This window comes from Peromyscus maniculatus, chromosome 8 (assembly GCF_049852395.1).
Source record: "Peromyscus maniculatus bairdii isolate BWxNUB_F1_BW_parent chromosome 8, HU_Pman_BW_mat_3.1, whole genome shotgun sequence".
Lineage (NCBI taxonomy): Eukaryota > Metazoa > Chordata > Mammalia > Rodentia > Cricetidae > Peromyscus > Peromyscus maniculatus.
The window spans coordinates 53,999,928-54,027,280 of NC_134859.1; the positions used below are offsets into that span (position 1 = coordinate 53,999,928).

The window sequence follows — 27,353 nt, forward strand, 5'->3', positions numbered from 1 at the left end:
GAAAGGAAAGTATAATTTATATGTACAACCGATAACCTGATACAGAAGAGGGGTGGGGACAGACCAGGAGTAGGAGCGGAGAGACTGGGGAAGGGGCAGCAAGGAGGAAGTGGGGGTTCCCCATGCAAACTGCCACTCCCTGGCCCCTCCGTGGAGGGGAAATGTGCCCACATCTCCCTAGCCTGTTATCCACTCTGTTGCTCTGGTCCCACAGGCAAGGTAGTCTCCTGACTAGGCCCCTGGCCTGACCTACTCAAATTTAGTCTGTATCCAGGCCTTGAGGAGGGAGGATCTAAGTCCTCCAGAAACCTGAGCCCCAGAGTGGGGGTCTGCCCCCATGTCCGGCCCTCTGTATTCTCTCCCACCCTCTCTAGGTTTCCTAGAACAGGTTGGGGAGCTCCTCTTTGGCTTGAGGGAGTATCACCCAACCGTTACTCTTTGTGGGGGTGGTCCTTGGTCCCTAGGGAGGAGAACGGTTCCTAAAGCAAGATGCTGGTACACAGGACGTGAGTGAGCCACTGAAGAGCAATCAGCTCCCCCTCTTGTAGCTGCTGCCGTGTGGAGGCAGGGCAAGCGGCATGCAGCCGCCCTCCCCTCCCCTTCCTTCTCCTGTGTCCTTCTCATCCCTCTGCACTGACGTACCCTCCTCTCTGTTGCTCTTGGCGGCCAGGCAAGGCTAACCCCCACTTATTCTGCAGGTAAGGACCGGGGAGGCTCCACCTCTCCCCTCCCGACAATCATTTAGTGGGAAGCTGTATATTTGGTGGTGGGGAGTAAGGGTACTTGAAGACCCTGCTAAGCATCTCCCACAGACCTCTTCACACCAGCACAGTCTTCAAGGTTCGGTGGGAAAGGTGTGTGGAGGTGGAGAGAGACAGGGGTCCTTCTTGAGGGGAGAAGTTATAGAAAGGCTCTTAGCCCAGCGGTGGCCCGAGGGGAGGGGGAGGGGGAGGGCTGGCAGCAGGCCCCAAGGCCTGAGATGTGGGTCGGCTCCGGGGTCGGGGCCTAGGTGAAGGGCAGGCCTGAGATCCAGTCAGTCGTCTATACAAATCACCTCCCCTGCTCGGGGCTCCTTCCGATCCAGCCCGTCTGACCCCAAGGCTGCCATCATTTCCTTCTCTTTCTTCACCAGCACTGGAGGGCCGTTGGTGGCTGCTTGGGGAGACAAGTGTGGGAAGGTCAGTCCCTACATCCCAAACGTCAAGCCCGGATTCAAGCCTCCCCCACGGCCACGTCATTTCCTCCCACTCTGATTTTCCTTATACATGTAGGACTGGGGTGAAGCCCTCCTCAGAGTCCCCTGATGCCACAGTGTGACAGGTCCGATGCTGGAGCCTTTCTGAATTCACGCTCACTTCTTGAGGAAATCGGGTTGAGGAGGCTCAGTGGGGGATACAAAGTCACATGATGTGGAGGCTTTTGGTTTCTTGTTTTTTTGAGAAAGGATTTCTCTTCATAGCCCTCACTGTCCTGGAACTCGAACTCACAGATATCCACCTGCTTCTGCCCCCACACCCACCCCCTCACCCCCCACCCCCACTCCCCCCACCCCCGGTGCTGGGATTAAATGTGTGCACGACCACACAGCCCAGGCTGGCCTCCTGACTGACAGTTTTGTCATGGGGACAGAAGAAGGGATACAGAGGAACAGATAAAACAAGCCCAGGACAACTCTTCCCTAAAACAGTGGACACGTTTGAGGAAGAGAGGTGGTTTAAACAGGGCAGGGAGTCAAGCAGGAACAACGTTTGGCAAAACTGGGGGAGAAGCGGAGTGGGAACAACCACCCACCTGTGATGAAGGACCCTGCAGGCATCTGGCTGTAATTGGCGCCTGCGGCGGCCAGAGCCCCGACGGGAGCGGCGCTGAAGGCTGCCCCGTACCCCGGTGGTGTGGCGTAAGGACCCGGGGGAAAGGCCTGGAACAGAGAGCAAGCTGAGGTTAGTTCCTCCGCAGTCTAGAGGAGAGGGACCAGGCCCCAGAATCACTAGAGGCTGTGGTACAGGCAGGGAGACTCAAGGTGAAGACTATTGTAGCAGGCTGTTTCTCCATCTATGTGGGATTCTGATGGAGCGTGTGCGTGTGCGTGCGCGTGCGTGTGTGTGTGCGTGTGTGTGTGTGTGTGTGTGTGCGCGTGTGCGTGTGTGCGTGTGTGTGTGTGTGTGTGTGTGTGTGTGTGTGTGTGTAGAAGGGGCACTGACAGAGAAACAGTTAGGGGAAGGGGTTACCGGTGTGGGGTGAGGCTCTGTGCCCTTGCTGGCCAGCCGGCTGAGGATGCTGCGCTCGGACATCTGCAGGCGGGCTGCGATGGGGGGTATTCGGGACAGCGTGGCTGGCAGGCGGGTCACATCCGCCTTCATGTCGCTCAGCAACTCCTCCAGCTGGTTCAGAACTGGGGCCCGGGCCACAGAGAAAGAAGGGCAAGAGAAAGATGGAAAGAGAGATGGAGCCAGAAAAAGTGACAGTCAGATGGACAAGCACAGTCAGATGGACAAGCACAGTCAGAAAGAGAGGACAGACATGAAAGAAGCACGGTGACAACAACGACAGGAAGCAGACAGGAAAGGAGTGATTCAGAGGAGGAAAGTGTCAGGCCAGACACCACACAGGACAGAGGGAAATGAAGAGGAAGAAGAAAGAATATGGAAAAGAGGAGGGGGAGACATTGGAAGACATGGGGTCGGGGGTTGTCAGAACATCCCGTACTGGAACAGGACGGCTTAGGGGGTGGGGATGGTGGGGAGGAATTGGGGGCACGGGGGTAGTGTGACTGAAGGAATCGGTTTTAGTTCATAACGGGGAGGGAAGTGAAGGGGCCAGCATTATACAGAAGGACCTAAGGCAGGGGTCACCACACCAGCTGCTGTCAGGTGGTTAGAAGGTTCGGGACTCAACCTATAATTATCAAGGAGAAGGACGTGGGAGAAGAGGTTGGGGGTCAAAGGTTAAGTTTTATGGGGTATGGTCAAGGGTGGATAGGCAGGAGTTTTCACTTCATAGGGTGAAGGAGGTCCTGAGAAAGTGGTCTGTGGGATCAAAGCTAAGGACATGTGTGGTGTGCACACACAAACTAAAGCTATCAGGATCACAGCAGGTACAACCACGTGGTCGCACTCCCAGGGATGAGGCCCCACTGGACGAGGGGACTGGTACCCTACTGGTCACTGACGTGAACCCTAGCGGGTCGTGGGGAGAATGGGCTCGGACAAGGGATAAAGGCTAAAACCCAAAAGGGTGCCAGCTGGGTCGGAGGTGGGGTTAGAGGTCAGAGGGTAGAGGGGTAAGGGGGGCGAAGGGTGTGGGGAGATTTTGAAGGGTGCGGGGTGAAGACTTACGCAGCGTTGTGGGCCCTCCCCCGCGCGGGGCCACCGCGGCCCTTACCCTTGTGCAGGACGGCGTTGGCCGGCTTGTTCCCTGCCAGCGACTCCTTGGAGAGGTGCTGGTGGCTCTCGGCTAGGCACTCGGCCTCGGCAAAGCGGGCGTGGAGGGCCATGGCGGGGTGCGCCGGCTCCTGGGACAGGTTCAGGTAGGCCGCCCGCCGCAGCTGCTCCTCGATCACCAGCGCCTGCTCCAGGAGCTGAGGGCGCAGGAGAGAGGTGGACACGGAGGTGAGCAGAGGGGCAGGGCCCAGCCCTGGAGAGCTACTCCGTCCCAGCGCTCGGCCCTCAGCGTGTGACCCCAACATCAGTGCCGATGCAGACCAGTTTCCATCACAAGGGTACACTCGGACCTTAGCCCCAAGTGCTACCTCAACTCTCAAGATGTTAACACCCCCCCCCCCCAGACAACCTCTGACCCAAGACCTTCTTCACACTACTTCTTTCCTTTTTCATCCCCACCTTGAACCTCCGGGCCAGGAACTTATTTTTCATCTCCAGGAAGTTCCCCTTATTGGCTTCCGTCTTAAACGGCTCATTGATAATGGCAAACTGAGCATCGTTCTGGATGTCTTGCCACCGGGCATAGCCATGACTGCCAGGGGAGGAAAGGGAACTATCAAGGAAACTGACTGGACTTGACTGTGAACATCGGCCAGATTTCCCCAGAGTGTGGCACAAGTCTCCCTGCCCCAAGTGTGGACCCTTCTTCGACCCGTAGCTCCCCTCTGTCCTGACTAGTTGTTTTTTCAACCCGGCACAAGTTAGAGTTATCTGGGAAGTGGAACCTCAATCGAGAAAATGCCTAAATAAGGTTGGGCTGTAAGCAAATCTATAGGGCATTTACTTAATAATGACTGATGTGGGAGGACCCTGCCCACTGTGGGCGGGGCCACCCCTGGACAGGTGGTCCTGCGTGCTATGAGAAAGCAGGCTGGGCAAGCCATGAGGAGCAAGCCAGTAAGCAGCACCCCTCCCTGGCCTCTGCCTCAGTTCCTGCCTCAGTTCCTGCCTCCAGGTTCCTGCCTCCAGGTTCCTGCCCTGACTTCTCCGGAAGATGCATTACAAGTTGTAAGATGAAATAACCCTTTCCTCCCCAAGCTGCTTTTGGTCACGATGTTTATCGCAGCAACAGAGACATGGCCAAGGGCCCTCTCTCCTCAATCCCTCTCCTCAATCCCTCTCTCCTCAGCCACGCTTCTGTAGAAAGGATACAGGACAATCCCAGCCAGAAGCCAGTAGTCATGTCGTCGGTGCCAGATCTCGTTGAGTTTCCCCGAGGAAATAGCTGCCCTCTCTTCATTTTGCCAAAGGGTGTGTAGCTCTGCAGAGAGACCAGCGGGAGCATCAGAGGTTTGTGACCCGCATCCATCGCAACAGTCACGTACAGATGGAAAGCTGAGTCACGCCAGAGCACTAAAGGCCCCTGAGAACTGTGAACAGGTGACAGACGGAGCTCAGTGGTTAGGAGCACTGGTTGCTCTTCCAGAGGACCCGAGTTCAGTTCACAGCACCCACATGGTAACTCACAACCATCTGCAACTCCAGGTACAGGGGGTCCAGCACCCTCTCTGAGGGTGCTACCTACATGTGGTGCACACACATACATGCAGGCAAACACTCAGACATAAAATAAACCTGAAAAAAATGGGGAAGGGTTATGTTAGGTGGTAAGAAATAAAGTTAGTTATGAACAGGCTCACTTAATTAGGATTAAGACAAAAGACTCTGCTGTGGGATGGTCTGTATGTCAAATTACTCTGATTGGTCAATAAATAAAACACTGATTGGCCAGTGGCCAGGCAGGAAGTATAGGCGGGACTAACAGAGAGGAGAATTGGAACAGGAAGACAGAAGGAGAGTCACTGCCAGCCGCCGCCATGACAAGCAGCATGTGAAGATGCTGGTAGGCCACGAGCTACATGGCAAGGTATAGATTTATGGAAATGGATTAATTTAAGCTATAAGAACAGTTAGCAAGAAGCCTGCCACGGCCATGCAGTTTGTAAGCAGTGTAAGTCTCTGTGTTTACTTGGTTGGGTCTGAGCGGCTGTGGGACTGGCGGGTGACAAAGATTTGTCCTGACTGTGGGCAAGGCAGGAAAACTCTAGCTACAAGACTCTATTAGGGATGAGTGGGAAGGCCCACAGTCAGCATGCACTATCTCATGGAAGTACTTGGAATTAAATGTAGCAGGAAGCCACGGGCACAATGAGAAAGCCCGAATGGCAGGTAACAGACAACAGCTCGCACCTGTGAAGCCACCGTCGGCAATATTGAACATGAACCTTGGCTTCTCCACCTTCTCCTCACGGCGCCCATTGGACCGTGGCTCATCTCGAGGAGGCCCAAGTCGAAGCTCCCGTTCTGCTTTTACATCCTCTGCTAGGCAAACAGTTAAAGCTCACACCTCAGGACAGCCTCCTACTAGGTGTCAAGACTACTTAATACATAAACCGTGCTGGCTCTTCCAACGGCTACCCACCCAAGGCCCGGGCAGTTGGTTCCCCCAGATTCCACCTCCCCTGGTGCCCTCAGGGACTCGGGTGTCCAGTCCCTTTCACCCATTACCTCTCTTGCCCAAATCCCCTGTCTCCCCCTCTGGTCTCTCCCTGTGTTCCTGTGCATCCAGCGGTTTCTCCTCCCCCCTTTCTCCTGGCGTTGGCTCTGAGGCTGTGGAAAGAGGCAGGAAACAGAAGGAAAGATGTTACTCTCTCCCAACTCCAGACGACAGAGCCCCAAATTCCAGTCCCCGTCAGCACTAGGACAATGACCCACCAGACTTATCTCTGTCTGCCCGGTACCCAGGTTCAGGCTCCACCTCTCCAGGCAGCCCTGGTGCTTCATCCTCTGACAGAATCTTCCTTGGCTCCAGCCGCTCTCCAAGTGACGGGGCTGGGCTGGGAGAGTCAACCTGGCGGAGGACAGTGGAGTCACAATGAGTAAAGTTCCTAGGTACCAAGACCCCTCCAGACCTTCCACCCCAGGCCGTCAGTGAGATCCAGGTGTCCGCACACCTCTGTCTCCATCTTTTCCCCCATTTTGCTGTTCTTCTCCGGCTTCTCTTCTGGGTTCTCCGTGTCATCCTTCTCGAGAGGTGTCCTTACGCCATCTCCTTTCTCGCTTGGGGCGGGAGTAGCTGTGGGGAAGGCAGAGTGCTATGGTTTGACGCTTCAGTGTTCTCCAAAGGTTCATGTGTTGACATTTAATGTCCAGTGTGAGGTAACAAAACGGTAGAAACTGAATCTAAGTACAGCATTGACAGGTGGGGTTTGGAGGAGATAACCAGGATTAGATAAGGTCAGGGCAAAGCCCCTCCCCCCAACTGAATCCTGGCGGCTCTTCAGACTATACATGCATGCTCTCTACATTTCACCATGGGACAGCCTGTGTGACCTCAGGATTCTGCAAGCAAGAAGGTCACCACCCGATGCAGCTGTTGACCTCGAACTTCCAAAACCATGAGCCCAGATTAGCCTACTTCCTATAAAGTTGTCCAGCCTTGGGTGTCTCATTAGAATCACACGAACTGCGGGGAGCAGAGGTTTTCTACCCTGACATCTGACTGCACTTGTCCCCCACCGTCCTGACCCCCAGTTACCAGGTTTAGAGGTGCAAGGGCTGTTGGTGGTAGAAGCCTCGGGCGTGGCGGGGGACGTCTTGGCCGGGGAGGAGGCCCTGGAAGAGCGCTTGGAGTCGGCACTTGGGTCGGGCATTAGCTCTGGCATTGACCAGCGCCCATTGATATGCTCAAACTCCTGCACCTGGGGAAGGAGGTTTGCAGGCCAAGGGTCAGTTCCTGGCACCGGGCACGGAGGAAGCCCTGGTCTCCTCTGTAGCACACCAGCCTGAGCTAGAACTCAGACAGAGGGAGAACAGAGACCAAGCAGCTGGCCAGATGCTGGAGTGAGGAAAGTCTGGTACCTTCTTCTTGACCAGAGACATGACTCCAATGCGGGTCAACACCTGCTGGCGACTCAGGCCCTCCCGGGGGACCCCATCCGCGAAGGTCTCCGAGCCATCTGCCCCCGGCTCACACAGATGGCGCATGAACAAAGACACGTAGGCCCTGGAATGCATGGGGCAGAAGGAAGATTGCAAGGTCTCAGGGGTGGGTCAGGCAGTGAGGGAGGTGCAGAGATCACTACCTCCTCAACTTCAACTCCCCAGCGGCTTCCGAGACTGGGCCCACGGGCCTCCCCCTGGCATCAGCCCCCACACCTAACTCTTCATTGACCTCCCCCTCAGCTCCCCCACGGCAGCCCCTGGGACTTGGCACTTTGTTCCTGGGCCCCATCAGTCAGTTATTCATCCTGTTCACCAGCTCCTCCTGCCAAGTTATCCTGGCCAAGTAAATGTGAGGCCAGACTAGCCTGGGTGAGGCTCCTTCTCAAACACCCCTCCCATGAGGGAAGAGGCCTGGCCCCTTTTCTCTAGGCTCTGTTGAGGGGAAGTGGGGTGGGCTGAGCCCACATCCCAGGAAATCGAGCCTGGACATGTCGTAAGGTAGGGAGGCGGTGATCAGCTGAGTAAGGTCACATCATATGGCGGCCAAGAGGAAGAAAGTCATCCCCAAAGCTCTTAGCCCCTCTTCAGTTCATCCCCAAACCATCCACACTCACTTGAACTCTTTCTCGGTCTTGCCCCTCAGGTCCCGCACTAGCCACTGTGTTGTGAAGGCGTCCTGAGGTGGCATCCCCCAGCGCATCACAGCATTAAGGAATGCCTTCCGTTGTCGGGTGTTGAATCCCAGTACCTGAAGATGGGGCCAAGAGGCGGGGCCACGAATGGTTAGGGGTCTGCAGTCCTTTCTACGGCCGGTGGCCCAGTGCTCAGTTTCAGTCTCCCCCTGACCCCGCCACCACCTTCTCCTCAGAGATCACGCCTGGGGCCCGGGCAGAGTCTCACCTCAATGTTCCCGCCCACTCGGGCCAGCAGTGGAGGCAGCGGCTTGTCCTTTTCATTGCGGAGCTGCCTCTTCGACTGTCGACGACCTGAGGGTAAGGGTGACACTGGTTAGCAGGGTCACCTCCTCTAAGCCCTCAGTCTTCCTTAGCACCCATCCCATAATACAGAAAACTCAGGCTAGCCTGTGGCATGTGTGCCTCAATTTCCTCCAAGTACGTTGTCAGCAATACTACCTAGTAAGGCTAAAAGAAGTCATATTTGGAGATTAATAGCAAATATCTGACAGACAGTCTTACTCATGGGAAAGTAAAATACCGTAACTTTCCTGTCTAGTCTCAGTGTACGTGTGTTCGTACTTTTAGATGAGGTCTGTGTTGACCAGCCCTCCGACTCCTAGACTCAAGCAATCCTGTCTGACCCTCCTAGGAGCTGGACCTGCCGGTGCGCATCACCACGCCTCACTACCTTTCCTGACCTGAGAGCATCTGAGACCACATGGCTATCTATGTGCTCCAAACGTGACAGAAAAAGAAGGGAAAAATAGTGGGCATAAAGGAAGCTAGGAAGTAAAACTGCAAGGCTGAGACAGGAAGTCAAGACAAGAGGCCACCTTCAGGACGCTCATCGAAGTCCTCATCCTCCTCCTCTGACCCCACTGAGTATTCTGACTGGTTATCTGTGAGGACAGAGGGTTCAATGGTCAGCGGTAACCATACTGGGGCCCTTCCTTCCCACTTAGATTCTTCATCTTGGACATTTCTCCCCCTCCACCCGGCCTTGGTCCTGCTGGGGACACTGGGTCAGATCCGTGAATAACAGTCATCTATTCCTAGCCATCTTTGGTCTCTGGGGACCTCCTCCTGTACCACTCTGCCTCCTGTCAAAGCTACCCTAAAGACTGAGTGTTCACAAGATCCCTCTGTGGTCCCTAGAGAGTTAAATCCCCGCAAATCCACCTGGCCTTAGAAAAGTTCCCCTTGACCCTTCCCAGTCCCCTGGCCTCCAAAGCTCTCACCGTCACCTCTTCCCGTCCCACCCCTCGGGGCGGTCCTCACCTTGATCCTCCTGAGCCGCATCATTGTAGTTAACTTGCTTTCGAACCCGCTTCCCCTTGCCGAGGTTTCGGGCGAGGTCTTCCTGCTGTTGCTCATAGTGATGCCTCAGCAGCTTCTCCCAGTAGTCGGGGTCCACGTTCTCCTCCTGCTTGATGATCTCTCGCTCGATCTCCTCGATCTGCAAGGCAGCCGAGTGAGGCTGGCAGCCCCCCTCCCCAAACCCCCTCTCCCCCACGAAGGCCCAATCCTGCCCGATGCTTCCTCCCTGTCTCCAGGTCTGCGTGCGGTCTCTGGACACTGCACAGTTTCCTAGCACCTCGTCCTTGCAATGTGCTGGCTCCTTCCTCTCCTCCACTTCCCCTCACTTCCTCCCACAGACTCTAGTAGTTCTGTGACTACTAGAACTTTCTGTGCCCATGTCTCTCTCCAAAGTGCAGTCTCATCTATCAAAATGAGAGACTGCCTGAGGTCCACTGTTGCTTTTTGCTGGGGGCCAGGGTGGGAGAATGAATCAAAACTAAGGGAGCAGGGGCTGGAGAGATGGCTCAGTGGTTAAGAGCACTGACTGTTCTTCCAAAGGTCCTGAGTTCAATTCCCAGCAACCACATGGTGGCTCACAACCACCTGTAATGAGATCTGGTGCCCTCTTCTGGCCTGGAAGGACATATGCAGGCAGAACACTGTTTACATAATAAATAAATCTTTAAAAAAAAAAAAAAAAAAAAAAAAAAAAAAAAAAAAAAACACTAAGGGAGCAGACTTCCACAATTTAGTGAGAGGCACTGCCGCTCAGAGATGGCCCTGGAGAGACAGGGTGTGGCCGGCCCCAACGCCTCTCACCTTGTCTTCTTCACGCACAACATACTGGGCCACCTTGAAGGAGCTGAGATACTCATTCATGTTCTGCACGTCAGTATCCTCAGTTGCATCCTGGTTTCGGTCCAGCAGTCGAGCGATGGCCTCGTTGTCATAGTGGATCACACTGCTGTCCTCCTCCTTATTCTCCCCTGGCAGGGACAGGAACAGAAAGGACTTGAGGCTCCGGCCAGAAGCCCCGGCAGTTTAGGCAGGATGGTGAGATGCTGTACTCTTCCTCCTTCTCACTGGGCCCTGAAGAGGACAACTGTTCCCTGGGAGCTCATGCCAAGGGTCTTTTGTTTGGTTTCCTTAGGTGGCCAACCCTTCTCTCAAGACCACTAGAAAGGAGGTGCTTCTCTCTTCACCTTTGTTTTGTTTTGTTCCAGGTGTGTTTTCCTCAGGGGAGGACAGGACTACCTTCAGGGAGTGGAGGATGCGTCTCACTCACCCTCATTCTCGTCCTTGAACAGCTCCTCGGTGCCGAACTTGAGGATGTCGTCCAGCTCCTGCTTGGACATGGAGCCGGCCTTGGAGCCCAGCCCGGGCCTCACCACCAAGTGTGTCAGCATCATCTTCCGCTTGGCCACCTGCGTGATCCGCTCCTCCACAGACGCTCGCGTCACAAAGCGGTAGATCATTACTTTGTTGGCCTGGCCAATCCGATGGGCTCTGCTGAAGGCCTGCCGGGGCAGAAGAGAAGGGAGGTCGGCCGGGGGGTGACAGGAGGAAGCGGGCACACGGTCAGGAAAGCAGGCTGCTGGGGAAAGGCCTTCTCCTCTCCCCTAAGACCCCACCTGAGCAGGACAACCTCTTCCATGAACCCATGTCAACTTGCTGAATGTTACAGGGGATTATTCAGGATGCAGGTTCCCACCTGGATGTCATTATGGGGGTTCCAATCAGAATCGAAGATGATGACAGTGTCAGCAGTGGCCAGGTTGATGCCCAGGCCTCCAGCTCGGGTGGACAGGAGGAAGCAGAATTGTTGGGCACCAGGAGCTAGGAGGTGAGAATTAGGAGGTCAAGTTCATCACCAGCTGCTGGAGGCTCTGACTAAAAATCACTATATCCTAGCTCCAAAGTCCAAGTTTCCAACATCCCCTCACCATCCCCCATCCTGAGGATATGACAGAAGTTTCTCGGGCCTTCCATAGCCATAGGGACCAAAGCATTTCATTCTCACCATTAAACCGATCAATGGCCTCCTGCCTAAGGGCGCCAGTGATGCCGCCATCAATGCGTTCGTACTTGTAGCCTTCGTAGTCTAGGAAGTCCTCCAGAAGGTCTAACATTTTGGTCATCTAAAACAAGGGACAGCAAGAGTTCAGAAGGCTACGACACAGCTTGGGCCTGGCTCCTCAAAGTAACACGTAACTGGAACAAATTCCCAAGCCTCCTCCTACTGAAACACACCCACCCTGAGACCCTCAGTGACTCACACCCCAGCCATCACTGTTCCAGTCCCACTCTTGATTAATTTTCTGATAAGGACAGGTTCTCTGAGACCCATGAAAGGGTTTCAGAGAAACCTATAAATACTTTGAAAAGTTCATAAAACTGGTATGTGGTTTTCTCCAAAGTGGAAGAATACCTTTCATCAGAATCCTAAAGGGTCGGTACTTCCTCCCTGCATTCATTCACAAGGCTGACAACCACACTCGTCTTAGAACAAGGATCAGATCAAGGGACGAGCCAGGCAAGCCAGGCTTTTTGCTTTGTTTTTAAGGACAAGGACTCACTGTGTAGGCCTCGCAGGCCTGGCTGGCCTGGAACCCGCTATGTGGACCAGGCTGGATTAAAGGCGTGCACCACCACACCTAGCCCCAGACTTCTTTATTATTGTTTTATTTGTGGATCCAATCATAGCCTCATGCAGGCTAGGCAAGGGCTCTACCACGGAGCCATCTCTAGCCACGTGCCCTCTCTTTCTGTCACTCGAATACGGGGTCTCTCTTTGTGTAGACTGGCTTCAGCCTCGGCATCCCAACGTCAGGGATTATTGGCATGTGTCGCCTTGCCTGCCTGAGTCAAGACATGCTTATGAGCAGGAGGATCTCAGTCTTTCCTGCTAGAGCAGCCCAGGAATGAGGACAGGCATTAAAGTCTGGTTGGCGGACGGCCACAGGACGCGGGTATGAGGCGAGCAGGCGGCTGGGTCACCTGGGAGAAGATGAGTACTCTGTGTCCTTGCTCCTTCAGCTTCCGCAGCATCTTCTGCAGCAGCATGAGCTTCCCTGATGACTTAATGAGTGCCCCACCCTCGTAAGCCCCACTGGGGAGTTTCGGGGACTCCTGAAAAGGGGGGAAAAGAGGGTCAGGGAGCGTACTCCTTCCTTCTGCCGTGACTAGAAAAACCAAAAGCTTAACACGGCTCCCACAGTTCTCACTTCCAAGGGCAGAACCTGGGCCCTGCAAGCTAGTTCCGCCCCTCTGCTCAACACAGACCCTCCCAGAGAACCAGCCACGTGAGCAGCCACCCACCCTCACCCACCCCCACCCCCGCCGCCCTCTGCTTCCTACCATGGCAGCCACGGGGAAGAGGTATGGGTGGTTACAGCACTTCTTAAGATCCATCATGATGTTAAGCAGCGACACTTGGTTCCCACCGCCTCTCGAGTTCAAGGCCTCAAAATTTCGAGTTAGGATGTACTTGTAGTATTTCCTAAAGACCAGGGTAGGGATGTACAAGGGATAAAGAGAAAGAAACCACTTCTTTTTTCTTTTTTTTTAAATTTTTGAAACAAGGTTTCTCTGTGTAGCCCTGGTTCTCCTGGAACTCACTCTGTAGACCAGGCTGGCCTCAAACTCAGAGACCCATCTGCTCCTGCCTCCCAAGTGCTGGGATTAAAGGCAGGGGACACCACTCCTAGCAGCAACCACTTCTGATACAGCACGTGCTCCCAACTCTTGGAAAGTTACTATCACCCACACCCACTCCCAAGTCTAGACAGCCCGTCCTGAGTCTCACTTCTGCATGGGGCTTAGCTCCACTCGGACAATGAGCTCCGTCTTAGCCGGCATGTTCTTAAAGACATCCGCCTTGAGTCTCCGCAGCATGTGTGGCCCCAGTAAATCATGCAGTTTTTTAATCTGGTCCTCTTTGGATATGTCGGCAAACTCCTCCAGGAAGCCCTCCAGGTTGCTAGCAGACACAAAGAGGTAAGAAGACAGACAAGGTGACAGACAGTCCCCTGCCTCCGATCTCAGGCTCCATTTCCTACGTCCGGTGGATCTTAACTAGAACCCTGCCTTTCCTGGCTTTCGGGCGCCACTTACTTAAACCTCTCTGGAGTGAGGAAGTTCAGAAGATGGAAGAGTTCCTCCAGGTTATTCTGCAGTGGGGTGCCCGTCAGCAGCAGCTTATGATCTATCTTGTAGCCATTGAGGACCCTGAAAAACTAGAAATTGAGACAAGGACAGCAGGAGAAAGAGTTATCAGTGGGAAGTGGCTCTCTCACCTCACAGACATTTCCCTCGCCAGATGCTGAACCCCGCACCCTCAGGATGAGAGACCCCAAATCCCTAGTCCCAATCCCCTCCCAGCACGGCCCTTCCTCCACACAGTACAGGAACCCCCCTTCCAGGCTACAACTCCCCCAAAGGATTTGTGTTAAGGATCGAGACAGAGGGGAGTCCACAGCCTCAGTCTGGAATCTCACCCACCTTGGACTGGTTGTTCTTGAGACGGTGAGCTTCATCCACCACGAGACAGGCCCAGCGGATGGAGCCCAGCGCTGCCTGATCGATGGTGATCAGCTCATAGGACGTCAGGAGGACATGGAACTTCACCTGGGCCTCTCTCTGCCAACAAAGCCACTGCGCGTTCAGCTGCCACTCACCACACCCCCACCTCACCCCAGCCCCCGCCCTTCATCGAGAACCAAGTTTGTGTTTCCCTCGGGAAGCCGAACCGCGACAACGGACCACAGCTCTCAGTCCGTCTGTCCCCCCCTCCCCCCCCATGCCCAGTACTGACAGCCTCGTGCATGCTTCCAGGAGGGTCTACGATGGAGCGAGTTCAGAGGCACAGAGATGAGGAGAGGAATCCCTGGTTGGGACAAAGACATGACAGACCCAAGGATCTGGACGCACGACAGGGACTCACCTTCATCTTAAAAGCTTTCTTCCCGCCTTTTATGGCATTATCCTCAAAGGAGAACTCATTCTCTCGAATAATGGCCCGGCTGTCCTTGTCACCCGTGTACGTGACCACATAGAACTTGGGCGCCCACATCTGGAACTCTCGCTCCCAGTTGATGATGGTGGAGAGCGGAGCGCTCACCAGGAAGGGACCTTTGGTGTGGCCCTGGGAGGCAAGGGTGGAATCCCGTCAGGCCTGGCTCAAACACTACACGCGAGTCTGCCTGCTCCGGCCTTCTCTCCTCCACCCATCTAGGCTAGCGCTCACGCCCTCGGGGGCCCACAGTCCAGCGCACACCTCCTTGTACAGTGAGTAGAGAAAGACGATGGTTTGGATGGTCTTGCCCAGGCCCATCTCATCGGCCAGAATTGTGTCGGTGCCTTGGGCCCACGAGAAGCGCAGCCAGTTGAGGCCTTCCAGCTGGTACATGTGCAGTGTGCCTCCTGTGGCTGTGATAAACCGAGGCTGGCTCTCGTACTTCACCGTAGGCTGTGGGGGGACGACACGGAAAGGTTCAAGGGGACAGGGTTCCTTCGGCCCTGTCCTAACACTGCTTCCGAGCTGAACGGCAACATCCTCGGCTACGGCCTGAGTCGAGTTCTACTCTTCAGTCCTCTCTACCCCAACCCCCACCTCCAGCCCCTAAATCAAACCCAGCAGCACCACTAGGGAGGGAGGGCTAGCTCGGGAAGGAGCCGGGCTGCTACTTCTGGAAGCACTCCAACTCCGACGCCAAATCCCTCGCCCCTCTGCGGGCCAGCCTGAAGGGCAGAGAACAGTGGCTCGCTGGCCGCTCCAGGACTCAGTCCCAAGGCTGTAGGGACAGGGGAAAGAACTTACGTCATTAGTGGGTGAACTGGGAGGCCCGTCTCCCTGTAACTCCTTCTTCTTCTTCTTATACTTTCGAGGCTGTGCAGGGTCCTCCCCCATAATTAGCTCACTGAGGAAAGAGTGGGCGTCTGAGCAAGGCCTGGTCCTCCGGAGCCCCCCACTTTTCTAAATCTATTCCAGACCTGCCTCCCTCTGCCTAAAACCTTTCCTCAGATTCTCTCGGTTTCTTTCTCAAAAGCATTTTAAGGAAAAAATCTAACTACACGTGCAGTTTGAGTGTGTACATATGTATGCACATGCCATGGCCTACATGCAGAGGTCCGAGGACAACCTGTGGAAATTGGTTCTCTCATTCCACCATGTGGATACTAGGGGATGAAACTCAGGTCGTCAGGCTTAGTGGTCAGTACCTTTATCCACTAAGCCACCTTGCCACCCTCTCGCAAGCCTTCTATCCTCACTCCTGGGGTTATTCCCTGAGAGTCAATCCTTCTCTTCCAGGCAATCTCTTATCTATTTCTCAGACCACATCTCATTTCCTCTTCTTATTCTTTTAGATTTAGTTATCTTTATTTATGTATGTGTGATAGGCATGCACATGTGTGTGTGTGTGGGGGGGGGTGCCCTCAGAGGCCAGAAGAAGGTGTCTGATCCCCTGGATCTGGAATTACAGAAGGTTGTGAGCCTGCCGATGTGGGTGCTGAACTCAGATCCTCGACAAGAGCTCTTAGCTGCTGGAACCTTTTCAGGCCGGCCAGATCTTACTGCTTGTCCGTAAACTACCACCACCGAAGGCATCCCAGGCCGAGCCCAGGCTGCCCCTGCCCTAGGCTGGGCCTGCCGGAAACGGCGTCCTCCGCTTAGTCTCCATGTGCTATGGCTGGCTCCCTCACCGATGCCTCCAGTAGCTTTGTTTGTGGTCCTCATATTCGGGGATGCTCATCTCATCCTCCTCCCATGTCGACTGGTCGTAAGGCAAATCCTTCCATTTCACAAGATAGTGGTAATTCCCCTTTTTATCCATACTGTCGGGCAGGAGGCCAAGAAGAGACGCAAGAGGGAAAAAATAGTAGGCATCATCACACATTGCACAAAGTCCTGGTAAATAAGGTGTCAACACACACAGCATCTGCTACCTTAGCCTTCTCGAGATGGTATGTAAAAGCCAACCATCACAGAACATCCCAGAGAGCCCACAGTACCACTCACTTCCCCAGACAGGATTTCCGAGTGTCTGATGTGATACTCGGCCCCGGACAGAGGCACTGGGCGGAGCAGCAAGTGAACCACAAATACCCATCTTGTCGCTCACGCTTTGGCACAAATGAACCAGTGCTAGACGGTAGTAAGAGGCACCCTGCAAGCTCTCATCTGGATGACCTGTTTCTCCTCACAGTTTGCTCTCAAGTCCCACCCCATCCCTATGCTACTAGGACTAAGTGAGGAACACTGGACTGGGCTTTCCTGGTTTCTCAGGTCCCCTAGAGGAGCACGGCCAGAGGACTGGAACTGCAGAAAGTTACCCAACTTCCGCTGTCATCTGGTTTATGCAGGGCCATCGCCACAGCAAGACAGTGTCATAGTCCAGCTGGGCCTTTCCGCGGACCACGGGCTCACCTGTGGTTGATGATGCGGTGGACAGTCATCCACTCTGGCTTGATGCCGAAACGGTAGTACTTCTCCTCCATCTCAGCATAGTGAGGGTCCTTCACCTTGCGCTTGTCGCTCTTCCCGTCGTCCTCACCGGAGCCGTAGTCCAGGGGTGGGGGCTCATCCATGTCATTCTTCCGTTGGTAGTTGCGATACATTACCAAGTGGAAGATTTCCAGCTGATGGAGCAGAGAGGCAGAGAAGAGAGGAGAAGAGATAGCATCCAAATACAAAGAGACAAAGAGCAGCAGAGAAAAGGCTGGCTAAATCAAACAGTAATAATAAAAACAACAGTGAAAAAGAAATAAAATGCCGGTGGCGGTGGCGCACACCTTTAATCCCAGCACTCGGGAGGCAGAGCCAGGCAGATCTTTGTGAGTTCGAGGCCAGCCTGGGCTACAGAGTGAGTTCCAGGACAGGCACCAAAACTACACAGAGAAACCCTGTCTCAAAAAACCAAAGTAAACAAACAAATAAAATGGATAGGACAGAAATAAATACACCTGATAGAAGACCAGGCCTGGGAGAGCAGTTAGGAAACGTGAGAGACAAGACAAGGGGTGATTATGACAGTGGAGATGGATATGGAATAAAAAGATAAGGAAGGAGATGGCGGTCAGGAAAGGGGTGAAAACTAACAGAAATGAAAAGAGATCAAAGAACCAGAGGTAGAAACTGAAGCAGGAAGAATGGAAGGGAAAGGAGATGGAAACCGAGAGGAGAGGGAGGAGAGGGCAAGTGGCTGAGCGCAGGCCCCCGGGGGCAGGAAAAGCCTTCCTACCTGAAGCTCCTTGGCCCAGGAGCAGTGCCAGTAGGAGAGGCCCACCCACTTGACAAAGAACTCTCGCTCTGATCTGCCTTGAAGAGGACGAGGGGGTGGCACATCTGGATTCCCGTCCGCCTGTTGGGGTGCTGGCATGGCCACGGGTGGCTCCCCCCATCGCCAGTGCAAGATCTTCTGAACACGGCCCTTTAGCACAGGACACTTGGGGACGGACACCCAGGAGAGAGAGGAAGAGGCCGGGAGAGCCCGTTAGGCAGGACAAGGGCCCAACAGAGGCCGGGGGCAGAGGGGAAGACCGCGTGCTCGGGCCCCGGAAGGACATGGCGGCACCTACCGTGCACCGCGGGCACAGCCACTCGCCGTTGGGGATGTCGGGCAGCGGGGGGTTCAGACAGTGGATGTGGTAGGAGGAGATGCAGGCGTCACAGCACAGCAGCTCCCCGCCGTCCTTGCACACTCGACAGTACTCCATGTGGTCGTCCTCTTCCTCCTTCTCGCCTTCCTCCCCCTCCTCCTCATACTCCTCCTCCTCCTCCTTGGCCTCCCACTGTACCCCTTCCTTCTCCTGGAGGCCGAGAGCAGAAAGAGAGAGGTAGAAGAAGAGGGGGGGAGACCGGAAAGTTGGGGCAAAGCCAAGAAGACTGAGTCCCAGAAGTGCACAGCCGTCTCATGGGGCTTACCAAACAGGAGAGCCCCATTATCCAAAAACACTGACCCTGGGGACAAAGGGCTGAACGAAAGGACCCCACGAGGATTCCAGAATCCTGCGTACCTACTGCTGAGAAGCCCAGAAGACCATAACAGAAAGCAAGAGGAAGGGAGATGGGTGGACCCCGAGGGCACCGGGTACTCACACAGTGGGGGCAGCTCCATTTGCCCTCGGGAGCCCGGTCAAGCTCAGGGTCAAGGCAGACGAGGTGGTAGGCACGAGGGCAGGTGTCGCACAGAATAATTTCCCCACCCTGCTGGCACACCTCACAGTAATCCTGGTGATCCGTCTCGTAGCCATCAACCTCCTCCTCCCCGGCCACTGCAGGACAGCCCAGGACTGTCATATACCCCAGTCAAGGCAAAGGGGACAGAAAAAGAGAGACAGGAAGGGGTTCAGGGAAGACAGAGAAGGGTGGAATCGAGAAGTCAAAATCTGAAGTGAGAGAGACAGCAAGGAGGAGGGCGGGCAGAGAGGCTCGCACAGCGACGGCCTTACCCTTCTTCTTTTTCCTTCCTGGCCGGCCTCGCTTCAGTTTCTTGGCACGGACAGGGCCATCAGGCCGGCCCGAGGCACTATGGACACTGCCACTGTCCAGGTCTGACTCCTCAGCTTCCGGTTCAGGGCCCTCATCACTCTGAAAAACGTACTGCCCATGGCATGGCCCGTGGCCATCAGTGAGGCGTGCTTGATTCTACCCACCACGACCCTGCATCCCTAGACTGTGGGGTCCCCACCCCACTTCCCCACGGACTCTCTAGAGGTCTCAGCCCTCGACTCCCGGGGTTTGGCAGACAGGGAGGAGCCACCCACCGAGCCCGCCTTCTTCCGCTTGGCACCCAGCAGCCCCAGCTTGATTTTGAGTGGTGCCATCTTCTTCCCTCGAAGCTTCTTGCGTCCGTCAGGCACTCGGGGGCTCTTATTCCGCCTCTTGTGGCCTGGACCTGAAGGAGAGAAGAGGGAGGAGGGGAGAAAATCCATCGGCCATGACACATCCTGGAAGAACAGGGGTCACGGGGAACTCTGGACTGCGCCATGGGCTACGGTTTTACTCCTTCCCCGTCATGGGAAGCATTTCCTCCCCAGCGATCAGGGCTGGGGCGGCATGCGTTGCAGCCGTGAAGCCATGCGGTTCGGAAAGCAGGAAAACGGGTTGGAAGAAGAGGGTTCCTACCTTTGCCTTCTTTGGTTTTGGCTCTTCTGATGGGTGGGGGCTGGATTTCAGGAGCAGGGGGTGGTGGAAGGGCAGGGGGGGGTCCAGATGGCGCTATGGGGGTGGCTGGGGAGACAGCAGCTGACACCTGCTCAGCTACAGCCGCAGCCGCCGCTGCCGCCGCCGCCGCCACAGCAGCTGCTGACCCTTTGAAGGGGTTATTGGCGCTGAACTCTCTCCACTTGGCCCCCAGGATGGTCATCATCTTCGACATTGGGATCTTAGGGTTCTTCTTAGCAATCAGGGGCCTGCAAACAGAGAAGCAGAAAATCCAGACCTTTCACAGATGGTCTGGGAATACTGCCATCTCCCCATATCAATTAAGTCTATGCTAACTACCCCGGGTGGGGGAAATGTGTCCTATTAAGAAAAATATTAATTTAAGTAATAAATGAAGCAAAAAGAAGTGAAAAGGGAAATATTCCCTGTTGCACACCATCCTCATAATGGTGCTCTTGCTTTGATTTTTCTGCATTTTACTGAATTCTGTGGAACCTGAAGGAAGGTTCCCTTCGGACGGTTTGAAAGAGACAGACATTGCATTTTCCTCCAGGGTGTGGGTCCAATGCTCCTACAAGGACACCTGTGGTCCTCAGTGCCGACGACCACACTGTCTTTGGCAGAGGTGTAAGAAGATATCGCTAAGGACAGCTGCCAGTTAGCATCCCCTGAGTCTAGGTACCAAAGGTACTGGGCTATGCATTCAACTTCCCACCAAATCCACACAGCCCCCTACAAAGTATGTATTATTTCCAGTTTACAGATAAGGAAACTGAGCACCAAAGAAATTAAGTAGCTTGCCCAAGACGAAGCCAGGGCACTAAACTGCTGTGTCAAACCTCAGCTTGTGCCTCTACAGCTCAAGTCCCATGCTATTAAATGCATGGTGTGTTGTTAGAGTTGTGAAGACTTGAAACGAAAACTCTAGGACAATGATGTCACCCAGGTCTACAGAAGTCAGAGAGAGGAAAATGGAACTGTCGGACTCAATCCTTCCTGTCCTCACTATCTTCTAGTTCTGGAAAGTTCTCTAATGTAGTACTCGACTCATGACCTCTGCCCCCACAACTTTAGGGAAAGATGGAGTCTTAGCTGGGATTGACAGATTCCCAAACCAAGAGTAGATTGAAATTATGTGCAAAATTTTGTGTGCACATGCCATGAATTTCCCTGGGAAGCATTTTCATATATTTTTAACAGATTCCAGAGAGGCCCAGGCCACACCCCAATATTAACTATTTGTCTGAGAGGGTTCCCAGTGCCCCTGTACCTCATGAACTGACTGAAGGCTTTATAGTTGGTAAGAGTATGATAGTCCTCCTCGGAGAACACGTGCTCCACATCCTCCAAGCCCCAGGTCAGAAGCAGGGCAGCCGAGGACTTCTGTTCCACCTGCTGAGTGGGGGACAGCGTGGTAAGGTGGGGCTCCCCGACTCCTCTGCCAGACACCCTTCAATGTCTCACGTAGTCTCCACCGGTTCCCTGCTCCCCTCTGCAGTCCAGTTCCCGTGCGTTACAGACCCCAGCTCTGGCAGCATCCCCCCATCCCCATGCTGACCTGACGCCCCGATTCCTCGTCCTTACTTCCTAACTCTACTCACCTTTTGCCCCCCATCTCCTTCTCCCCTTTTCCTCCTCTTCGTCTTTTTCTCTTTCTTTTCTCGGTGCTTCCTTCTTCGCTTCCGGCCTGGTCCAGTTCCATACTCACTGCCGCCGCTCTCTGACTTCTCCCGGTACTCATCTCGCTCTGAGCCAAACTCCTCTTCGCTGTCCTGAGGAAGAGAAATAAAAATAACACTTATTCATTCTTACCATGTGCCAAGAACTGTTCTTAGCATGAAACATATTTTATCTCTTTCCATCTTTACAACTATCCTATGGAACAGTAGTTGATCTATATTTATTCACTTTTTTACAGAGGAAATTGAGGCACAGGGAGCTAACTACCCAGCCAGGAAGACAGAGGACTTCTAGGCTTTGAATTCACGCAATCTTCTTCCAAGACTGTGGTTTTCTCTTCCCCTCTGTATTGGGAATTAAACCCAGGGCTCAAACATGTGGGGCAAGCTCTCCACCACTGAGCTACAGCCTCAGCAAGCCAGTGTGCTCCCAAGTGCTTCCCTCAGACTGTAGGGCAAGTTACAGTGAGTGACAGCCGGAGAAAGTGGGTTAGGGTTCCAGGTGCAAGAGACGCAGATGAGATACAGGAGTGGAGCCTCTTGACATCAGGGACACCTCGACTCAGGTAACCAGGGCCAGAGCAGATGGACAGTCTCTGGGAGGAGGGCCCTGGAGCCTTGCTCAGGCATCAGGGACACCTCGACTCAGGTAACCAGGGCCAGAGCAGATGGACAGTCTCTGGGAGGAGGGCCCTGGAGCCTTGCTCAGGCAGCAGGGACCCTTGGTACTCACGAGCTTCTTGCGTTTCCGGGGTTTGCCTGGCTTGTTTTCCTTCTGCTTTTTGGGTCCTCGCTTTCTCTTCTTCACACCCAGTGCTGAAGGCAGCGGCCGGATATCATCTTTATCTTTGGAGAGAAGAGAACCAGAAAACCTAAGCTTGGAGCACCCCGCTCCCTGAGGTTCTTCACGGTCCCCTTTCTTCCCAACTCAGTCGCACTCTCTAGGAACGCGAGCATCCATTCCTCTAAATTTCCCGGCCCATCACCGGATGCAAACAGACGGCTTGTAGTACTCTGGGATCCTCTGATTCTGAATGGGAGGTCAAGGGTCAGAGAGGAAGAGCCGCCAAGCCCCTCCCTTTCCCCCCTCCTACTACCAAGGGACCAGACTCTGGGCCACCGGCTCAGACTGTGGCAGGTCCTTTCAGTCCTCGCCAGGGCTCCTCCTGCTTTCCCCTCACTCTGCCAGCTGGCAGCTTGCCCAGGAACCGGGGAAGCCATGCCCAGCTGCTGGCCTGGCCTGACCCCAGCACTTGGAGTAGGGAGACACAAGCTGGCAGCTCCCTAGGCCAGATGCTGAGAAGGGAGAGCCAAAGGTGGACACCCTGGTTCTCACACTGACACCCTGGGGCTCTGACATCCTTTTTGCCAAGAGGGAGGCCTCTATGTACATTTTCTTGGATAATCACCCCAATACAGCACTGGGGCAAAAGAAATTCTCAGCTGGTCATGCTACCCTCTTGCCCACAGGATCAGTGTCTATCTATCCGCCTCTTCACATCCTAACTCAGCAAAAGGAAGTCTGAACAATTCCCTACTTCTCCCAGAGCACTGGGTCTGCCTCCAGATCTTTTCCCAGGGGCTGTACCCTTGATCTCACGGCCTTACCCACCTCTGTATTTTTCCCAGACATGCTGACTCATACACACACACACACACACACACACCACGCATATATGCATTACAGGGACACAAATAAAGATATAATCACAGACATAGGTGACATGTGCAATCTCTAATTCACACGCGCGCACACACACACGCACACGCCTGTACCTGCTTCAGCACAGCTATGTCCCTGGCTCTCTCCCCGGAAGGCTCTGTCAGAGGGCTCAGGACAGGTTCTTCCCTGATATGACACCACCCCATTCTCTCTGACCCCTGCCAGTCTGCTGAAGTTGGGGACCAGAGTTGTTTCTTGCAGAGTAAGCCCTTATCTCTCTCTCTCTCTCTCTCTCTCTCTCTCTCTCTCTCTCTCACACACACACACACACACACACACACACACACACACACGAATGCCACACAGAAATGGGGCCCTGGTTCACCTACCCCCACCCCCACCAATCACTAGACTAACCAGCCAGACCTGTCTTGTCCAAGCAGAGGCAGCTGCCGCCAGAGGGGAACGCCAGGACTTGGCCCAGCCTCTTGCTCTAGGACACACAATCCTCCTTCCCTCAAGAGCCAAGGAAAAATTAGCCACAATTAACACCCCAGGCCTGGGTTTCCGATCTGATGCTACCTTTCCTTCCGCCTCCACAATCTCAAGTCCCTGTGAGCAAAAACACTCTAAGATGGGGTGTGGGCATGCAAAGAGACTGCCTGCCCAGAGGCAGTGTGTGAAAAATGATCCAGGGCTGTAATAGGAAGTCAGACGTCATGCCCAGCAGCTGGCTCCCCTTAACTCTAGGGACTTGGGTTAACGCGAACATGGAAACGAAGACCGCGGGGCAAGTGGCAAGGGCAGGCCAGGCTACGCCAACTGGCTAAGGATCAGGGGAAGTGGCCCGCGGGGGGTCACCCTGGGTGTGTGGGGCGAGGAAGCCTGTGAACTCCACTTCCCACCCAGCCCGGCAGGAGGTTCTCGGTTTTAGGCCGACTTCGGTGGCCAGCAGAGGGGAAGAATGGCGAGGAGCGGCAAGGGAGGGTAATAAAGCAAATCTAAGCCCCAACCTCTGTCTCCGCAGCCTCTCAATGCTGGCTGAGAGCCCAGACTCTCCCACATCCCGGCTCAGACCTCGGGAAGGTGGGGAGGGCGAGGGCGGAGTCTGGCAGGAGGGCCTGTGGGCGGGGCCTGGGCGCGAGCGCGCTTCCTCCCGCCCCTCTCCTAATCTCGCCATCAATCTCTCACACTTATATTTATTTTTTTCTCAAATTCCCCTCCCTCCCCCAACAACGAACCTCCATAATAGGCCTGCCGCACATGCGTACTGAATGCAGGAGGTGGGTTTGTATTTTCAGACCTTTTGCAAAGAAACTACCAGAATCTTCCGCACCACCCACAATCGTTTCCCCACCCCCATCCCCACCCCCCAAGGAATCACATCTATATATTATGTTATATTATTTCTCTAGACTTGCCAGAAGGGGGAGGGAGAAGAAATGAGGTTTTTCTTCAGCTTCCTGCTCCCTTCCCCCACCACCAACGCGAATGCTATTATTTTAAACGTTTAACAATGTAAGGAGACTGGAGCGCGGGGGGGAGGGATAAAAATTGGTCTTGGGTAAGAATGTAAAACAAAATGGTGAGATTCAAAGCAGTCGCACTGAAAAACAATGGGAGGCCTCTCACGCGTACAAATTCATATTCCAGAAAGAGACGAGGGCGGGCAGCCCGAACGGAGCTCCTTAGAGGAGACTCATTTTCCCCACACTTAGGTAGACGGATAATGAGTACGCTAAAAATATTTTTTCCAAAGTTTTACCTCCAAGTCATCTGAGGGGGTGTATCTGGGTCACTTACTTGACTTGGAGGGCTGGGATGGGGTGTGTGTGTGTGGGGGGGTGAGACTGCCCAGCGAGACCGAGGAGGTGAGATTTGATTTCAAATATAAAAATTTAAAAAGCATTGGACGCCTCTCAAGGATTCAAGGAAGCAGAGACGGGGAGGGAGGGCGCCACACAAAGACCCATGTCGACCTCAGGCTGGTTCCTTCTCCTCCCCTGCAGGCACCCAGGTCCCGGGATCAACACCAGAGCCCGAGGTGGGGACAGAGGTGGGGACAGAGCTGGCGGCCCCCGGCTCACCTGCCCAGCCTCCTTTCCCCAGCCAGCCGCAGGCTGCAGCCCTCCCTCCCTCCCCACCCCCGGGATCTTTGATCACCCCCAGCCCGGCCCAGCGAACCCCGCGGGCCCGGCGGACTAACTTTCTAAACTTTTCCCCCTTTTCGGGGTAAGCCTAGCAGGGGGGAATGGGCAGCAGAGCACTGAGCACTTCACCCACCCACCCACCCCTCCCAAGGCCGTCTCGACATGTGCGACATGGAGCCCCCCTCCCTGGCCAGTGGGATAGTTTTACAGGCAAGGTTGTGAAGTTTTGGTGCCTGTGTGCTGCTGCTCTGCAGCCAGAGACCTGGGGGTGTGGACGTCCCCCCCAGTCGGGGGTGCGGACGGACACCTATCCGAAAGAGGACGGACACCGCTCCCCTGGGGGTGGGGGGTGGACGCCTGCGGCCGGCTCAGGGTCTGTCCCCGCCCGGCACAGCTGGACCAGCTGCTCAGGAGTGGCCAGATGACCTGTCATCCCGGGAGAAGGGTGCAGAGCGACGGTCCAGCCCAGAGCAGCGGGGTGGGCCGCTCACGCCCCCCGGCGTGGTCAGGGTGTGTGGGTGGTGTCATGCGGAGAGTGACAGTGAATGGCAGCCACGTGAGGGAGTCCCAGCTGGGCAGTTCGGCCACCCCAGACGGACGGGGTCACCGGGGCGGGGGTGGAGGGGGGGTGGAGGCCCTGCACTTGACACAAAAGAGCCCCGGGGCAGAGAGGACGAGGGTGGGGCCGGGGGCACCGGGCTCCCCAGACACTCTCCCGTCTCGTGTGTCCCCCCCCCCTAATCTGCAGTGACCTCCGATCTCGCCGGCCAGCTGGGGAGGGGGGGGGAGTGGAGGGCAGGTCCCAGGCAGCCTGAACTCCAGGAAGTGGTCTGTCTGCGCGGAGCGTGGTCCCCCACCGGCCCCGAGCCCTCCGGCCGCGCTGCCCACACGCACACGCCCCCCTCCCCCGCGTGCCACCGCGCGCCCCGGAGTTGGCGGGCACCGAAGTCCCCCCTGGCAGGTGGAGGGGCCGGGTGGAGGGGTGGGAGGGAGTCGGGGGGGGGTCCACCGAGTCCCGACCGCGCTGGAGGGCGTCGGGGCGGCCGGCGACGGCCCCACACACGGAACCCCCACCCACCCACCCACCCACGGCGCCTCCGCGCGGACCCCACCGGGGACCGGGCCCCCGGGGCGCTCACGCGGCCGCCCCTCCCCCACGCGCCCCTCCCCCCCACGCCGCCGTCCGGTCGCCGGGGGCTCGGCGGGTCCCTCGCTCGGCCTGGGGGGGGGTGGATGCGTGGGTGGGTGGGGGTGGGCAGAGGGGGGGGGACACGACGACGACCCTGGCTTCGCCGCGGCCGTTTCCTGCCTACCCCCTCCCCGCCGAGGGTGAAAAAAAAAAAAAAAAAAAAAAGATCTCCTCCCCCGAAAGCCGCGACCAAGTGGCCCGGTCCGCGCGCGCAGCTCGCGCCCAGCGCTCTCCAGCCCGGGCGGCGGCGGCGGCGGCGGCGGCGGCGGCGACCGCGGTAGCGGCGGGGGAGGGGTGCGGCGGGGGAGGGGAGGAGGCCTGGCCCCAAGGCCGCCGCCGCCGCCGCCGCCGCCCGGACCCGCGGGGCCCCGTCGGGACCGGCCGGGCGCCCGCCGAGGGACTCGGCTCGGCTCGGCCTCCCCGGAGGCGCCGGGCCCCGCGGCTTGGCTCGGCTCGGGCCCGGGGACGCAGTCGGGGCGGACGCTTACCTGGCGGCGGGGGCGGCGGCGGCGGCGGCGGCAGCGGCGGCGGCGGCGGCGGCGGCGGGAAGAGGTGGCAGCTGGGGGGGCTGTGGCGGTCGCGGCCCCGGTCGTGGCCCGGCCCGCGCCCGAGGACTCCCTCTTCGTCCTCCTCCTCCTCGTCCTCGTCGGCCGCCTCCACCTCCTCCTCCTCCTCGTCGCCCTCTTCTTCCTCCTCTTCTTCCTCCTCCGACACCACCATCTCCTCCTCCTCCTCCTCCTCGTCCCTCAGAGGGGAAGCCATCCTGTGGCTCTGGCCCCCCCACCACCCCCCCACCCACCGCCCGCCCGCCTCCCCCACCGCTACCACCACCACCTCCTCCTCCTCCTCCTCCTCCTCCTCCTCCTCGGCGGCGGCGTCCTCCTCCTCCTCCTCCTCCTCACCGCCTCCCCCAGCCCCCCAAGCCCCCGGGCCACCCCCCTCCAGAACACCCACCCCCGGGGCCGGCGCCTGAGGAGGGGGGCCGCACCACCCCCAAAAATGTTCTTGGAAAAAATTTAAGGACTTTTTCCCCCTTCTCTCTTTCCTCCCAAGAGAACAAGAAAGGGAGATCGTTTTTTAAAAAAATTATATATATATGTATATAAAAGTTTTCGACTTCTCTCTACCCCCCTCGGTTGCTTTAAA

General features: G+C 55.9%; 1 protein-coding gene and 1 non-coding gene across 22 annotated transcripts; both read right to left on the reverse strand.

Moving 5' to 3' along the window:
- Positions 1-26,987, reverse strand: Chd3 (chromodomain helicase DNA binding protein 3). Of its 21 annotated transcripts, none has more exons than XM_076542667.1 (40): positions 26,696-26,987; positions 21,939-22,051; positions 21,128-21,298; positions 20,797-20,918; positions 19,488-19,774; positions 19,127-19,257; positions 18,812-18,962; positions 18,459-18,652; positions 17,939-18,169; positions 17,602-17,805; positions 16,788-16,999; positions 16,064-16,195; positions 15,180-15,279; positions 14,637-14,828; positions 14,304-14,504; positions 13,862-13,999; positions 13,475-13,596; positions 13,167-13,340; positions 12,719-12,860; positions 12,359-12,490; positions 11,382-11,499; positions 11,073-11,197; positions 10,647-10,878; positions 10,181-10,347; positions 9,341-9,518; positions 8,896-8,961; positions 8,286-8,371; positions 8,000-8,133; positions 7,302-7,446; positions 6,979-7,141; positions 6,395-6,516; positions 6,156-6,291; positions 5,949-6,050; positions 5,631-5,762; positions 4,593-4,701; positions 3,840-3,972; positions 3,336-3,577; positions 2,229-2,392; positions 1,792-1,918; positions 1-1,155 (listed from the first exon to the last, which is right to left on the reverse strand). In XM_076542667.1, exons 1-40 carry the CDS (start codon positions 26,967-26,969, stop codon positions 915-917), a joined length of 6,345 nt encoding a protein of 2,114 aa, XP_076398782.1. In that variant the 5' UTR covers positions 26,970-26,987; the 3' UTR covers positions 1-914. The 21 variants fall into 21 exon arrangements, with proteins under 21 accessions (XP_076398782.1, XP_076398792.1, XP_076398791.1 ...); XM_076542677.1 differs by having other exon boundaries at positions 1-1,152; positions 3,382-3,577; positions 5,631-5,759; positions 18,459-18,634; positions 20,797-20,921; XM_076542676.1 differs by having other exon boundaries at positions 3,382-3,577; positions 5,631-5,759; positions 18,459-18,634; positions 20,797-20,921.
- LOC121831930 (small Cajal body-specific RNA 21) lies at positions 7,731-7,869 on the reverse strand. The gene has a single exon (XR_006075525.1).
- Positions 26,988-27,353: the final 366 nt, after the last annotated feature.

What these genes read in the sequence shown, in the direction of transcription:
- Chd3 (XM_076542664.1), bottom strand. Translation starts at nt 26,969, where the DNA reads ATGGCTTCCCCTCTGAGGGACGAGGAGGAGGAGGAGGAGGAGATGGTG. An exon ending in GAGCTAAGCCCCATGCAGAA is followed by an intron (nt 12,861 to 13,166) that starts GTGAGACTCAGG and finishes CCTGGTCTTTAG; the next exon opens with GAAATACTACAAGTACATCC. An exon ending in CAGAGCCTCACCCCACACCG is followed by an intron (nt 1,919 to 2,228) that starts GTAACCCCTTCC and finishes TCTCTGTTCCAG; the next exon opens with GCCTTTCCCCCGGGTCCTTA.